At 40.3% G+C, this 14,138-nt stretch overlaps 1 protein-coding gene and 1 long non-coding RNA gene across 6 annotated transcripts in view; one reads left to right on the top strand and one right to left on the bottom strand.

Moving 5' to 3' along the window:
* LOC141957473 (uncharacterized) overlaps positions 1–2,418 on the bottom strand; it is a 32,478-nt gene extending 30,060 nt beyond the window's left edge. For 2 of the 3 annotated variants that reach the window (XR_012633110.1, XR_012633109.1), the window contains exons 1-2: positions 1,994–2,418; positions 585–837 (exon numbers count right to left, since the gene is read on the bottom strand). This is a non-coding gene — a long non-coding RNA (uncharacterized LOC141957473). Of the gene's footprint in view, positions 1–584; positions 838–1,709; positions 1,972–1,993 lie in introns of those variants that run through there. The other variant, XR_012633111.1, reaches the window with a different exon arrangement.
* On the top strand, positions 1,130–11,640 carry RNF138 (ring finger protein 138). Of its 3 annotated transcripts, none has more exons than XM_074899025.1 (7): positions 1,130–1,651; positions 2,589–2,754; positions 4,282–4,397; positions 5,884–5,949; positions 6,443–6,548; positions 7,336–7,443; positions 8,826–11,640. In XM_074899025.1, exons 1-7 carry the CDS (start codon positions 1,539–1,541, stop codon positions 8,892–8,894), a joined length of 744 nt encoding a protein of 247 aa, XP_074755126.1. In that variant the 5' UTR covers positions 1,130–1,538; the 3' UTR covers positions 8,895–11,640. The 3 variants fall into 3 exon arrangements, with proteins under 3 accessions (XP_074755126.1, XP_074755127.1, XP_074755125.1); XM_074899026.1 differs by having other exon boundaries at positions 5,881–5,949; positions 7,370–7,443; XM_074899024.1 differs by having other exon boundaries at positions 5,881–5,949.
* The last annotated feature ends 2,498 nt before the right edge of the window (positions 11,641–14,138 follow it).

Here is a 14,138-nt window from a genome sequence, read left to right as displayed (position 1 = left end):
CTCTGCTGTCTCTGCTTTTGCTTAGGAAGATACTAGCATTTTTAGCTAATATTAATTGCAGTAGATCCTGAGTAAGAAAACAGAGCCAGCATCTTTCACAGAATCACAGGATAGTTTGCCCCTGACCCTCACCTGAGCTTCATCTTTGTTTCCTGAAGTTCCCTCTCTCCCCTCCAAATCACAAGCCCAGGTGGTGGCACAGGCATTGCCTCTTGCTAATGACCACTGGCAGATATAAGAAGCAGCTCTGATGGACATCTGAAGCCTAAATATTTTTAAAATGCTAGAGGCTGAAGGTATAGGTGAACCACAGGTCTCAGAGATCTCCCCACCTAGTGATCTCCTCTGAACAGCTATGATATAGCCAGCTGCAGTCCCAAGGAGACAGGGAAAATGACGGTGAAGGACCCATTTCTCCTGAGCCCTCTCCCACATTGATGTGGGGTGGAAGACCAGGCCTATCCTGAATTTTAGTTTTATTATGAGCCAATATAATCTTCACAGATTAATATATGCTGAAAAAGTATAATCTCTACAAATCCCTTTGGTTTTGAAGTATTGCCAACATTTTGTTTGTTGCTTACCTGCCGAGTTATGCTCAAAGGAGGTCAGGGCTAGATAGGTCCAAAGTCGTTCTCTGCCTGGAGAAATGTGTTGAATATAGAGAACTACCGTTTTGCTATATTCTTAATAATTCCTTATTCCGGCAGAAAAGTGCACAGTCATAATGCTGAATCAAGATTTTGTCGGTATTGCTCAGAAGGCAGAAATCCCGGCCCAAATACTACTAATGGCACTAAAACCACGGCATAAAAATTACCGCTAGTATCAGTCGACCTATAAATAAACGAAAAACAGATCAGAAACAGTTTCACTATTGCTTTATTTGTGCAGAAGGTGGTCGTAAACGCTTTCTTCCGATGTCGGGCCTGGGCCGGCGCCGGGAACCCGGGGCCTGGCTGAGGGGTGGGACCGTCTGCCGCCACCGGGGCGATGGGGCCGGCGCAGGGCGGTAGGCGGAGCGGGGAAGCCTCCGGGGCAGGGCAGGGCGGAGCGGAGGCCGCCCCACCATATCATAGAAGCCCCGCCGGGGCGGGAGGCGATCGCCATGGAAACCCAGGCCCTGGTCCCGCCCCTGCTTCCCCGCCACCCCCGGGAGAGCGCTGGTGGCGGGGCGGGGGTGCCGCGGGAGCCCGGCCGGAGCTGCGGCTGGGAGGGGGCCCCGGTTCCCACGCCGGGCACCGCCAGGTAGAGGCGCGGGGCGGGGACGCTTCCTGGGCCGGGGGGGGAGGGAGCGAGGGGCGGGCCGTGCCGGGCCGTGCCGTGCGGCGCGCAGGCCGGGCCCGCTCCCCCACCGCCTCCGCCGCAGCCCGGCCTCCCACCTGGTGCCAGGTGCCCACCCGCCATTTTCTCCCCCGCTCTCCCCCGGCGCCCCCCGCGCTGTGCCCGGCGGCGCTCCCGGGCAGCGGGGCTCAGCTCTCCAGGGCGGGGCTTGTTCCTCGTCCCCGATCCTCACGGAGAGGCCCTGACGTGTTGCCATGGCCGAGGGAGCCGCGGCGGCGCCGGCGTGCTTCAGCGAGGAGGATTTTTACTGCCCCGTCTGCCAGGAGGTGTTCAAAACGCCCGTGAGGACTGCGAACTGCCAGCACGTGTGGGTATTCCTCCCTGCCGCCCCCCTCCCCACCCCAGCCCCCTTTATAAGCCTTTACCTCGCCTCCCGCGGTTCTCCGTACCCCACCCCCCCAGCGCACGGAGCCCCGGCCGGGGGGCGGGAGGCCGGCCGGACCCGCGGAGCTGGTTGCCGCCCGCCGCCGGGAGCTGGCTGGAAGGTTTGCGTGGCGGGGGCTGCCCCGGCCTCCCCTCGCCTCTTTATTTCGTAGCGGCTGAGGACTGGTCAGTTAGGAAAGCCACCTCCCGCAGCGAGCCCCTGGTCGTCTGGTCGGTGGTGGCCGAGTTTCGCAGCTGGTGACAACATCTTGCACCTCTAACCTACCTCGCTCGCGTTTTTAACTTCGTAGTTCCCTGGTCGTTTTCAGGCAAGGAGCGTAGTTTAGTTGCTTTCTCCTTTCAGTGCATCAATTCTGCATTTTTCAGAGGAACATGTAATTACGAAGTACTACTTTCTAGAAAACCAGAGTAGCTTTGGCACTCGGTACGCGAGGAGGACGACAAAAGCTGATGAACTTTGATGATCTTTGGAAACGCGTGCTAAATGGGGCTTTGTGGTATTTTTGGCTCCGCTTAAGGACAATAAACAGGAATTACTCTGATAAGATTTTCCAATATCACGTGCCTGCTGCACCATTTAATACCTCATTAATGATCAATCCAGTGTACAGCTCGGGAATACTAGTTGGTAAATAGTAAGATCTTTACCTAAATTACATTACCAAGTCCTCCTAATTCCTCTATACAACTTTGTTAACACCATTATTTTGCTTATATTTATAAAGATTTGTATTCAGTAGACTATTACTCTGATATATATCTTCCCCCCCCCCCCAATAATCACCCAGCTTTCTTCAAGGACGAGGTATCTAACTCTCTTCACTTTGCTAACCTGTGTTTGTGGTAACTCTTTAATTTAGGTTTTGCAGGAAATGCTTCTTGACAGCTATCAGAGAAAGTGGAACACATTGCCCTCTCTGCCGGGGGAGCGTGACTAAAAAAGAAAGAACATATCCCAAAAGGGCTCTAGATGTTGAAAACAGTATGAAGAAAGCTTCTGGGGGCTGTAGATGCTGTGAGAAGCAGGTAGAGTAAAACTTTACAAAAAGTTGGATACATTTTTCTTATTGTTGGCCAGACACACTTTTACTGTGTGTTGTTCTTGTCTTGAAGCTGAAGAACCTATAGCAGTCTGAACTTAGCTTTATATCACTTATGCATATACTGGGCATGCAGTGCCTGCTAGGTATGCCTAATAGCTGCAAACTGAAGGAAGATCTTGTATTATCTATGAAGACTTTTTAAGTGGAGTGCCAGTTTTTCTCCAAAACAATGCGAAAACTGGATATAGTTATAAAACTGGCAAAAGAAAAGTTAGACAACTGAAAATGAAAGTTGCAGATATATGGAAAAACCTCGGAAACTTTCACTATGGAAATGAAAGTGCTTAGAAGTACTGTAAAATTTAATTTAAAACAAACAAAAAAAAAAAGGGTGATTGTATGTACACTGAGAGTAATCATAGATGATTTCCCCCTGCCCCATCAATCTGTTTACATTCCTTTTGTAAAGGGGTCATTATTTTCAGAACATTGGGTGAAATCTCGACACCCATTGAAATAGAGTAATCTCTCCTCTGTTATAAATGAATGTAAGATTTCAGCCACACATTTTGTTTACATCAAATTGCATCAAATCCAGGTACTCTTCATGTTTGTTTCATTTCACCTGGGACTTAGTTCTGCTAGTGTGAAGATTAGCACTAGTGGAAAGCTGAGCTGCTTGCTTTGTTCTACATGATTCACTGGGATGAAAAGCTGGGAGAAAGAAATGGTAGCAAGTTGGTAAACTGGAAGGAAGAACCAAACGGATCCCCAGAAGAACTTTAATGCAATTCAGGCACAGGCATGTGAGAGATGATCTTGTTCAGACTCTAGATCTGTGAGCACTTTCTGACAGTGCTGTTGGACCTTAAATTCTGATTTAGGATATGTCCAGCACAGCTGTCTTCTGAGAAATCCAAGCAATTCATTTTCTTACCTTGCATTTAAGGTGGATAGACAGCCTTAAGTTGGTGTTCATTCACCCTTTTTATTTTTTTTCCTTCCCTTTCAAAGAGAAATGTTACGTGTTCTCAGAACACACCTAATGCAAAAGTATTTTGCTCTGCACAAGGCAACAGCAGGCCAGAGAAGACTGAAGGACCAGTGGTGCTTACTCCATCCTCATGGGCCCTCTCTGTTGTAGCTCATCAAGTTACTGATCCTGGATGTGGGAGGCGTAGTTCCTGTGACTTTGTTTCAGTAAAATGGAGTTTACTTGGATCTTTCACCCCTGAGAGAGCTCTCGGATGCCTGGCTGTTATGAGTTTGGGGAGTGGGAATGTTCTCCAGTCTCACAGAGTGACAGAGGCTCTATGGAGAAAAGAATGGAAGATCTTCTGTTGGGGAAAAAAAGTGTTCATACAGAGAAGGGAGACACAAGTTCTGGTTTCTGCTGCATGTGATGTCTGTATAATTCCTGCATGCATTGCTTTCTGTTGGCAGAATTATCTCTTCCTTTTATCCCTGGATTGTTGAGTACAATTTCAATAATTTGGCATTTCATTTACAGGTTAGATTTTCATGGATGAGACAACATTATAAAACGTGTAAGAAGTATCAGGATGAATATGGTGTTTCTGCTATTATTCCAAACTTACAGATTTCCCAGGATTCAACAGGGAACAGGTAATCAGGGTGTTTTATATATAACAATGCATCTTCTTTTTCCCTCGCTCCAATCCCAGGAAAGTATTTTTTTTCCAGGGCATGCCTTCTTTTTGCAATAATTATTGTCCATATTTTCATACTTCAAAAAAGGAAAGATTTTCCAGGTCTTCTTCTTTACTCTTAGCATACAGGAGAAAACCTTCCTGCATGATGGTTTGGAATGTCTTCTAGGGACTCTCCTAACAAGTACACAGTATTTGTAGCTTGCTTTCCTTGTCTTGACAGCATTTGAGCAGCTTACTTTGTAACATATTTCATAATATTTAGCCCCAGGGAAGTTCCCTTCTCTTTTTACTCACCCCTCCCGTTTCCTAGGTCTGTTTTAGTGGTTATCCTGTTTCAAAACATTACTGAGCAGGCTTTTGCTTTCTGATTGAATTTGTTTTGAACTGATCTCTTATGAAACCTACAAGGAACTCCGATATGTTACACACCATAAAATACACATGACACTTACTGTTTGTTTTCAGGCAGTAAAGGTAAAGAACTTTCTTTTTCATACCTTCTAACTGATGTATTTGGTTTGGTTGGGGATTTTTGATTATTTTTTAAGACTTTTTTTACATATTAGTTTCTTAGGGCTTTATTATATATAGCCTGTCCTTTATTTACTTTCTTTTGACATCTATTTTCTGTTCTTAGCAGTCTGAGCTCCTCTGTTTTTCAACCCATCAGTATATTGAAAGACAAAGTTTAAGGAGTTACCAGAACTAGCTGCAACAATGTTTCACCAAAGTGTCTGCATATTGTTATATCACTATTTATTGCCTATGCTACAGTAGAATACCTGTGTTTATAATAATACAGAAGTATTAAAAAAAAATGTACCATGACTAGATTTGTGACTGTAAATATTCATGTTGTTGGCGTGATCAGCATGTCTGATAATTTTTTTCTGCATTAGCTGGAGGTGCATATATGGTCAAATTTATTTTCTAAAGTGTTCCTGTCTGTCACTCTTGCTGTAGGAAATAGTTTTTGTGCCCAGAAAATTTATCTTGCTGTAGTTGAAAGTTGTAAATTATCTGTAAACACATGGCAGTTAAATACCTATTTACATAGATCTAAATCAAAAAAACTTAGAAAGTGCTACCCATCTTACATTCACGAAGTTCATCATACCTTTTGAGCTACTTGGCTGTAATCTGCATTACCATTCTTGCTGCCTGTTTGTTGTATTATATACCACTTTCCTATAAAGTTGTGTAGTAGTCCACCAAGAGTCACCATGGTAACTAAATACTGAGACAGCTCAGGAAAAGTTGTGACAGTTAAAATATGTGCCATTGAGTCTTTTGCCTTTATGGGCCTTAATTCATGGGATTTAATGGATTTCCCCTGCTGTTACTGTTAAACTTTTAAAAAAAAATTTTGATAGTGGAGTAAAATAATCTCAGTTTTCATTGATTTTTTTTTTTTTTTTTTTTTTCCTCATCTAAAGTAGCAGGAGTGATGCAATATCTGATAATGGCGAGATGGCTAATAATCAGATACTTCAAGGAGAAACAAGGTGGGCTGCTTATTTTTCTATAGTTATTATTAAAATAGATCCAGACAGCCTTCTGGCAAGCTTGTACTAGCTTTAAAAAAAAAAAACAACCCAAACACCACCATGTTGTATTAAAAAACCCCTCAACTACTTCTACATTTGCATCTATACATTAGAATTTGCTTTTTTCAGAACTTTCCTGAGAGATTTGTGCTAAAAGATGTTATCAGTAAGAAAGAACAGGGTGCAGCTACGTTTGGAACAAAAGAATTTTCCAAAGTCCAAGTCTCAGAAGAATGCATTTAGGCATACAAATAATAAATGTACTTTTAAAATTGCAGTTTGGAAGTAGCATTGGAACTCCATTAGACCCAGCACTGTATCAGTGAGAGTGCGTTTTTTTGTTACTAAAATAAGGGAAAATAATGACAAGGTAACAGATGAATTAAGCTTTTCTTTAACACTATTTTTGCAACTGTCTCTTCTGTTTAATACTGTGTATTTCTGTTTACAGTGGACATCCAACCTTCAAATGCCCCCTGTGTCAGGAAGCCAATTTTACCAGACAACGCTTGCTGGATCACTGTAATAATAGACATCTTTATCAGATAGTTCCTGTAGTAAGTAGAGTTGCTTATGTATGCTTCTTAAGCTACTTTCATTATAATTGTGATCAATTTTACATGTGCAGTAGCTATATCTGTGAAGATCACTGTGGTCTGAGAAAGGCAATATACTTAATGCAGTGCATTTAACTTGGAGTGACTTCCATGTGACAATGTTTCTTGTCCAGCTTTTTGTCAGTTCTAAGGCATTTCTCTTAGCGGTCTCATTTATCTTGATGTGAAACAAACGCATTTTTTGAGCCTGACACTATGCTTCATTTAGTAATTCAGATGTTTCTATAGAATCCCACTTGTAACTATTGTTTAATGTGAAACCTACAGTTACTTGAAAAGTAATGTAAGATAACCAGAGGGACCAAAGGGAAAAATCTTGTTTGGTTTTCTATTCTTTTCATCTGTATAGAGTGTGTTATTTTTTCTTCTGGCTCACTTGATGGTGTATGAAAATTCTCTCAAACAATAACTAGGATACAGTAATCACTTTCTTTTGTAAATTTTAAGCAACAGAAATTGACAAAAGGAGTGCCAGACAGACATGATAATCCTCCGCTCCTAAGAGAAACAAGAAATTTGACAAGTTGCAATGTAATTTTTGAATGTTACACAAGTGAAGAAAAGAACTCTTAGAACTATGATTTTATGTGAACATCTCTACTCTCTTCTGGTAGTGGATGAGTAATAGACTAGTTATTCCTGTAGAACATGTCTTTAATGCATTCTGTATTACCAATAACTTTTTTTTTTTTAATTCTCTCTCTTTCCCCTTCCCCTACAAATTCAGATCTGTCCTATTTGTGTATCTCTTCCTTGGGCAGATACTAACCCGGTTACTCGAAATCTTGTTAGCCATCTAAATCTAAGACACCGGTTTGACTACGGAGAATTTGTGGTAAGCTTTTTCTTCTTTGATGTTTAGGGGAATAAATGGTAACATTTTATCTGGCATTTTTATTTATAGAAAAAAAAATATACCAATCTGGGTTTTGCACTGGACATGCTATGTTCCTGCTCTGTACAGAGCTCAGAAATAGGCCAGTCTGTTCTTAAACTTTACGTTATCAACATGAAGTAGTACCAGGAATAGGTGTTGTCAACAGTTAAACTCTGCTCCAAACTGATGACCTAAGTCTTTAGCTTAGTTTATTACTGCTGCTTCTGGGGGAAATAAGAGATGTTACTCTGTTTTATTACCATTTTTGACCTTTTATGGCAGAAATGGCTAAATCATAAGTGTCAGGAATCAAAGTGCAGCTTGTCTAGCTGGTATCGCTGCTACAGCCTCTCTTCCAGTATGTTGAGAGAAGCTCACATGTAAAAGAGAAGTGTTACTAAATCGTTGTTCTGATTGCCTTTTTTCAGGCTCACTTTGAGTAAATGACCTTGGCGTAGATGCAGAACTGCATGCACAGATGTAGTCAGTGGGTGAATTGTAGGTCAAGCCAACCAGTTGAGTTCTGCCTGTGGGATCAGATCGCTGGAGAGTTTGTGTCGTAGTTTCTACAGAGTTTGACAGGCTTTGGGGTACACTGCTTGAGCTTCATGTGGGACGAGCATAGTACTTGCGGCATAGGCAGCCTCACTGGTTAAAGATGGCAAAGATGATGTATTTTGTTCTTTGTGTTCAGTGATCTGTGTCAAAGCCATGAAGAGCTAGGAGACTGATACAGGAGATTGGGCTCCTCAACATGAGTGCATGTTTGAGGATGTAAAACTGGTGCCTGGAATTCTGATTTGGGGAAGCTGCCAGAATTGTACTGAGAAGGTGTATTACTCTGGCATGTTAACAACTTGGAAGATAGCTCTTCAAAAATAGCAGGGCTAACCACCCATCTTCTGTGATACGTTTGCTTTTCTCATTTTAAGCAATGCATTCTCCACAATGTGGTTACTGTTGTCTGGGGATAATATTTTGGTTTTATTAATGGAGGATGTTATGGCTGGTTGGAAGCCCTGTTACAAGAATTGTGTGACACAGTTAGCTTTCCTGAGCTGGCTATTCTGTATGTAATGTAATTGAGCCAGGGAGATAAGCTGGACCCTTCTGCTTAATGAGTCTTGTCCCACTCATCTGATTCTTCTCCTGTCTCATGTATCTCTTGATACTTGGTTAAATAAAAGATACTGTGCAACATAAACAATCATCTAGTACATGTAAAGATGGAGAGTCTTCATCTAGGTGCTGATTCCTATGTGGGAAATGAATGATTAAACTAAGGACTGTGGTACATTTTGAGTATTTGTCCATTTTGATGATGTTTTCATTTTGTTTAGAATCTTCAGCTTGATGAAGAAGCCCAATACCAAAATGCAGTTCAAGAATCCTGTCATGTGAACTTTTAAAGGATAGCCCCCCCTTCATCTTACTGATTATCTGAGAGGAAAATTACCTTCTGTTGGTGATCTGAAGTGTATATTAATAAAAATGGTATTCAGTAACCACTTTTCAGGTGTAACTTTTTTTCCATGTTCATAAGGGCATTTCATAAATGATTTTGCTGAAACTAAAACTTGACATCTATACCGAGATCTGTCCTTATGGAATTAAGGACCTTTTTGGAACTTCTCACTGTTGTCTTGATTTTCTCTAACTTTTATAACTTTTACTACTCTGTTAATTACAGGGATTATTTTATTAATGTCAGCTATTTTAATTCACCAAAACCAGCTTTGAAAGTATCTTTAGAAAGTGCTCTGTTGCACTGTTGAGTTTCTTCAAGTCCAGCTGTCATTTGCTAAGATATCTTGTAAGATGATGATTTTTTTTTTTTTCTCCTGTCCAAGGACAAAGTTTTATTTGATGTTGTGACCTGTTTTTTACCATTACTATGTGAATGCAAATTACAACAACTTAAGAAATAAAAATACTTCAATGCAGAGCAAGTATTTTTCACCTTTCATTGAGAAAGAATGATGCCATTGCCTAGGAATAATTAAACCTATTTTTTTTCCCCTTTTGGAGCATAACTGAAATAGGATGTTTGCTTACTTCCCCTGTACTCCCAACTACTAAGGAAGATGACATACTTTCTGACCAATCCAATGATGACATGCAAAAGGTACACTGTTTCGGTATATGACTGTGACCCAGCTAGCTTTTAATTTTGTTGGAGCTTTTTAAGAACATCTGTTGTTGCATTTGGACTTCAAGTTTTGGTCTGTCCTGTCGTTCATAGAAGGCTCTGTAACTGGAGAACTAATTGGCTTCAGACCTACTAATACTCAGAAATGAACTTGTTTGTTTTGGTAGGACTGTTTAAAACTTGGACATCTCCTGCATCCAAAGACTTGAGAAAACAGTTGAGGAGAAAAACTTGCTCTAAAATAGTTGCCAACATATTTTAAGAGTTTCTATTCTAGATTTCCACATTCCCAGCAAGACTCTCGTAAAATCAGAGAAAACAGAGCTATAATGTAATTTTGAATTTAAATGGAAAATCCATTTGTAAAGGAACTTTAAGGTCTTTTGTTTAATACTCGTGGGGAGAAGGGGGAAGAAAGCCGCACAGCTTACATTTTGGAGGTTTAAACAGACACTGTTCTGAATGTATATGTTTTATGACTGACTCTTCATCCTGTGTCACCATTGCCCGTTGTCAAACTATTGCTCTCAGTGGGTATTGTATACGTGGTGGAAAACATCCCCAATAATTTTCCTAGTGTAGTTGGGGATTTATGCGTAATAATATCAGTTGTGCAGCCAAAGTACAATCTGCTTCTTGTGCCCTGGCTCCCATTTGCTCTCCAAGTAGAGTTTTTAATTATTTCTTTAAATACTGGGTGGTTCATATTCCTAAACTGGTAAGGTTGAAGTGCCTCATTCTGCAATGTAATGGGAGTCAATTCTGAATCTTAGTTCTAACATGTTGAGTGTTGGTACTAAAACACTATACACTGTAACTTGACATTTCTATCTTCTGTTTTTTAAGTGTGAAACATTACTGAAGGCATAGCTGGCTAAAATACAAAGTTGGCTATTTCAGAAATGTCTAAAGGTTATATCCTTTTTATAATGTCTGGCATTTTGTTACTGGCTTAATACAGTATTTTGACAGCAGGACATTCTTTGATCTTGTCCTCCAACTTTCCTGTTTGCTCCCATGCTCTTGCATGTTCTCACTCACCTGTCAGCTCTAGTGCTTGTGTGACCATATACTGATTTGCAGTGGTTCACTGATGCAACTGAAAAGGTTGGTTGAGTTTTTACTCTCCCTTTTGCACTATAAAAGCCAACTATGAAATAGTGCCCTTAGAAAGGAATTTCAAAGTAGCCTGATGCTAAAGTTTTAGCTTTTTAAAATAAAAACGCATACCATGGTGATTTTATTACTGCATACATTTCCTAAGGAATTTAATAGTTACATGTAAGTTTAGTTAACTTTTTTAGATTCAATAAAATATTTATATGATCTGGCAATAAATGCCTGCAGCCAATACAGGTTCAGAATGCCTCATGGACACTGGAACTAGTTATTTCTATTACTTGAACATATCTTGAGAATTGCAAATGAAATTATATCTCTTTTAAAACTCTGGGGAACAAATTTTTCTATAGCAATAATTAGTTGTCACTTGATGCATAGTTGCTGAGCGTTTTAGTTGTGTTTAGATGTTGAGTGACTTGAATACACATTTTAAAGCAACAAATGTGTATAAATGCAATATAAAAAAACCCTTGCAAAATGTTTATCCTCTTTATTTGCATATGTTAAAATCTGTATTGGCAGGTGCTGCCTTGTTTAAGATTTTATACTTTTAATATGAAGAGATTGCATCCAATACATTCACTAGGTAAGCGTTTAACAAAAATGAAATAATCTATTTAAATATGCTGGTCATGATCTTTCTCACTGAAACTCAGACATGCACAAAAACCTGTGTATTTATGATGGGTGATGCTTGTACTCAAAACATGCAATCTTTACTAGAAGATTGCTGTTTAACAATGTTTTCATGTTCATGTTGCATTGTATATGGTTTCAATATGGTATATTATGTTTGAATTGTACCTTCTATTTTTTCTCCTATTAAAGTATTTTATTTTCTGTTTGTCTTTTTGTGGCATAATAAAGGTGATCAGTTCCCTTGATGCTGCTGCTTCCTTTTCAGATGGTTTCTAGACTTAAGTACATGGTCAGTTCTATGTGTTCACACTTTGAATGATTAGATTGGCATGTATGCTGCTGGAACTGATGAGTTGTGGCTCATGATCCATTCATGAGCTGACAAGTTACCTTATATCACATCCTGAAGATCTTTCCATGAAGCAAGAAAGATGATAGGTTGGCCCCAGCTTACTTTGTGCTTCTTTTCTTCCTTCCATGTTCGTATGTTGCTGTCCCATGTAATGTTAATAGAGAAATAACATCCTGAAAGGAGAGAGGAAATGTATGTAACACTTGGGGTCAATAGAAAACTTTGTTATTTAAAGGTAGATTTACTGCGAAGAGTTAATGGTTTTCCGAGGAAAAGAATTGTCTGGTAAGTTTGAGCTGGTTGCATTGGACCAGCAAGGTGGCATATCCTTCTGCCCTGTATTTTTGAGCTGAAAAGCCCCTTGGTTATTTCTTGTGCTTTTACATTCTAAGGACATAGGTAATATGGTTAGGAAATGGACTTAATGTCTTATGTTGAATGATAGAAATATAGCAAAATTTTTTAATTTTTACTTAGATTTTTGTTATTTCCCCTTAGATAGTTTTCTGAGCTCTAAATAAGTCACTCTGTCTCCTAGATCTGGTTATAAGCTCTATGTTAGAGGTTTCATTTGATTTTTCTTTTACTACAGTAATGCATATTTCATTATTTAGAGAGAATGCACTTGGTGTGTTTAATTCTCATTGGCAGTGTGTTGATTATAGGATACATGAGCTCTGTACAACTTCCCTTTTCTTGCTCCAGTCCTAAGCCAGGGCTTCATTCCCAGGGAGTAAGGGGGGCTTTTGTCCATGTAGGTCATCTTCTGGCAGGTAGTCAGGACTAGAAGATTTTCTGCATTTGAGAAGGGTTCCTGGGTCCCTCTTTTAGATGTGGCTTTTGAGTCTGGTGAGATTTGAACACATGAGTGTCTGTGAGGACTCTGCTATAAGAGTACAGCTCATGTATTTTTTGTATCTTTTTTTATGCTGACACACAAATTCATGGATGTTCTAAAAGATGTACACTTTACTATGTCTTGTAAACACTGTCATTTGTGAAATGACCGCAGAACCTGGCAGCCAAGGTTATTTTATTGTAGGCAAGCAGAGCTACAAGAATATCTGACAAAAGCATCTTCAGGTTTCTTTTAGAATTGGGGAAACTAGCAATGAAGGTACAAACATTACATAGTCTGTTCTTCATACGGTGTACCTTTAAACTTGCTCTAGATATCAGGTTTCTTTTGTCCTGTTGCAGGTACATTTGAAAACACGTAGGAGACAAAATTCAGGGCTTCTACTATGAGAAGGCTTTTCAATAATATTAAAATTGCCACTCACAGTGAATTACCAGATTCTTACTGGAGTCAAAGTTTCCTTCATGAGTAAAGGAGGTCTGTACTGCTTCTTACTCTCCACAAACTGTAGGTCTGCTTTGGGAAGGACCAGTTTTTACCTCTTCATTTTTCAGCCCTAACCTAATGCAGCCTTCTACTTGTAACCTTTTATTTTTTATTTTCCACCTACAGTCATATATCTCTGTGGACACGATCAGGAGAGAGCTATGAAAGTAAATTTAATGTTTATTCCTGTACCCCTCCCCAAGGTATTAAGAAATTGGAGGTGGGGGTGAGGGGAAGTCACCACTGCTGAATGTGTGCTGTGGAAAGTGTCTTATTCCATTTTACATCTTTGCCTTGAATCCTCTGTGTACATTTAGGAGGCATTCCTCAGCTCCATGAAGCTGCATGTCCTTTCCCAGGGTGTAGTGACAGATAGTTTTTATGAACTTGCTTAGCTTATGAAGATACTTAGTCACTGAGAAAAGTGCTCCACACTATTACTTTATTTTCTTTCTCTTGTGTTTCTATCCCTCTTTTATCACAGAATCATGGAGTGGTTTTGGGTTGAAAGAGACTGTAAAGATCATCTAGTTCCAATCCCCCTGCCATGGGCAGGGACACCTTGCACTAGCCCAGGTTGCTCAAAGCCCCGTCCAACCTGGCCTTGAGCCCTTCCAGGGAGGGGGCAGCCACAGCTTCTCAGGGCAACATGTTCCAGTGTCTTGCACCCAATACAGTTTTCCTCTGTATGTATTTCCCTACACCACTTCTCATAATTTTACACTGTCCCTCCCACTCCCCTTTCTGTCTTTTAAAGTAAGCAACAATTAAATAGCTAAGATTATATTACTTAACTACTGATTATTGTTTCATATCCTGTTTTATAAGCTCCTCTGGCTGTGTCCTCAATATCTTTGGGCTGATGTGAGCCTCGGGTAAATACAGTAACCAAGAAACTTGGCACCAATAATTTCCAGAGTTTGCTTGCCATGTTTATTTCTATGGCTGGAGGAGTTTATGTGCTTCAGAATGTGTTTGCACCTTCGAAGAACCTGAAAGTAGCACCAGTCAGATTTTACTGCTTTTAAATGCTCTTTTTAAAGCAT

Source organism: Athene noctua, chromosome 2 (assembly GCF_965140245.1).
Source record: "Athene noctua chromosome 2, bAthNoc1.hap1.1, whole genome shotgun sequence".
Classification (NCBI taxonomy): domain Eukaryota; kingdom Metazoa; phylum Chordata; class Aves; order Strigiformes; family Strigidae; genus Athene; species Athene noctua.
Note: the sequence above shows the minus strand (reverse complement) of the source record. Positions and strands in the feature narration are given on the sequence as shown.

What these genes read in the sequence shown, in the direction of transcription:
- RNF138 (XM_074899024.1), top strand. Translation starts at nt 1,539, where the DNA reads ATGGCCGAGGGAGCCGCGGCGGCGCCGGCGTGCTTCAGCGAGGAGGAT. An exon ending in ACTGCGAACTGCCAGCACGT is followed by an intron (nt 1,652 to 2,588) that starts GTGGGTATTCCT and finishes TCTTTAATTTAG; the next exon opens with GTTTTGCAGGAAATGCTTCT. An exon ending in GTAGATGCTGTGAGAAGCAG is followed by an intron (nt 2,755 to 4,281) that starts GTAGAGTAAAAC and finishes TTTCATTTACAG; the next exon opens with GTTAGATTTTCATGGATGAG.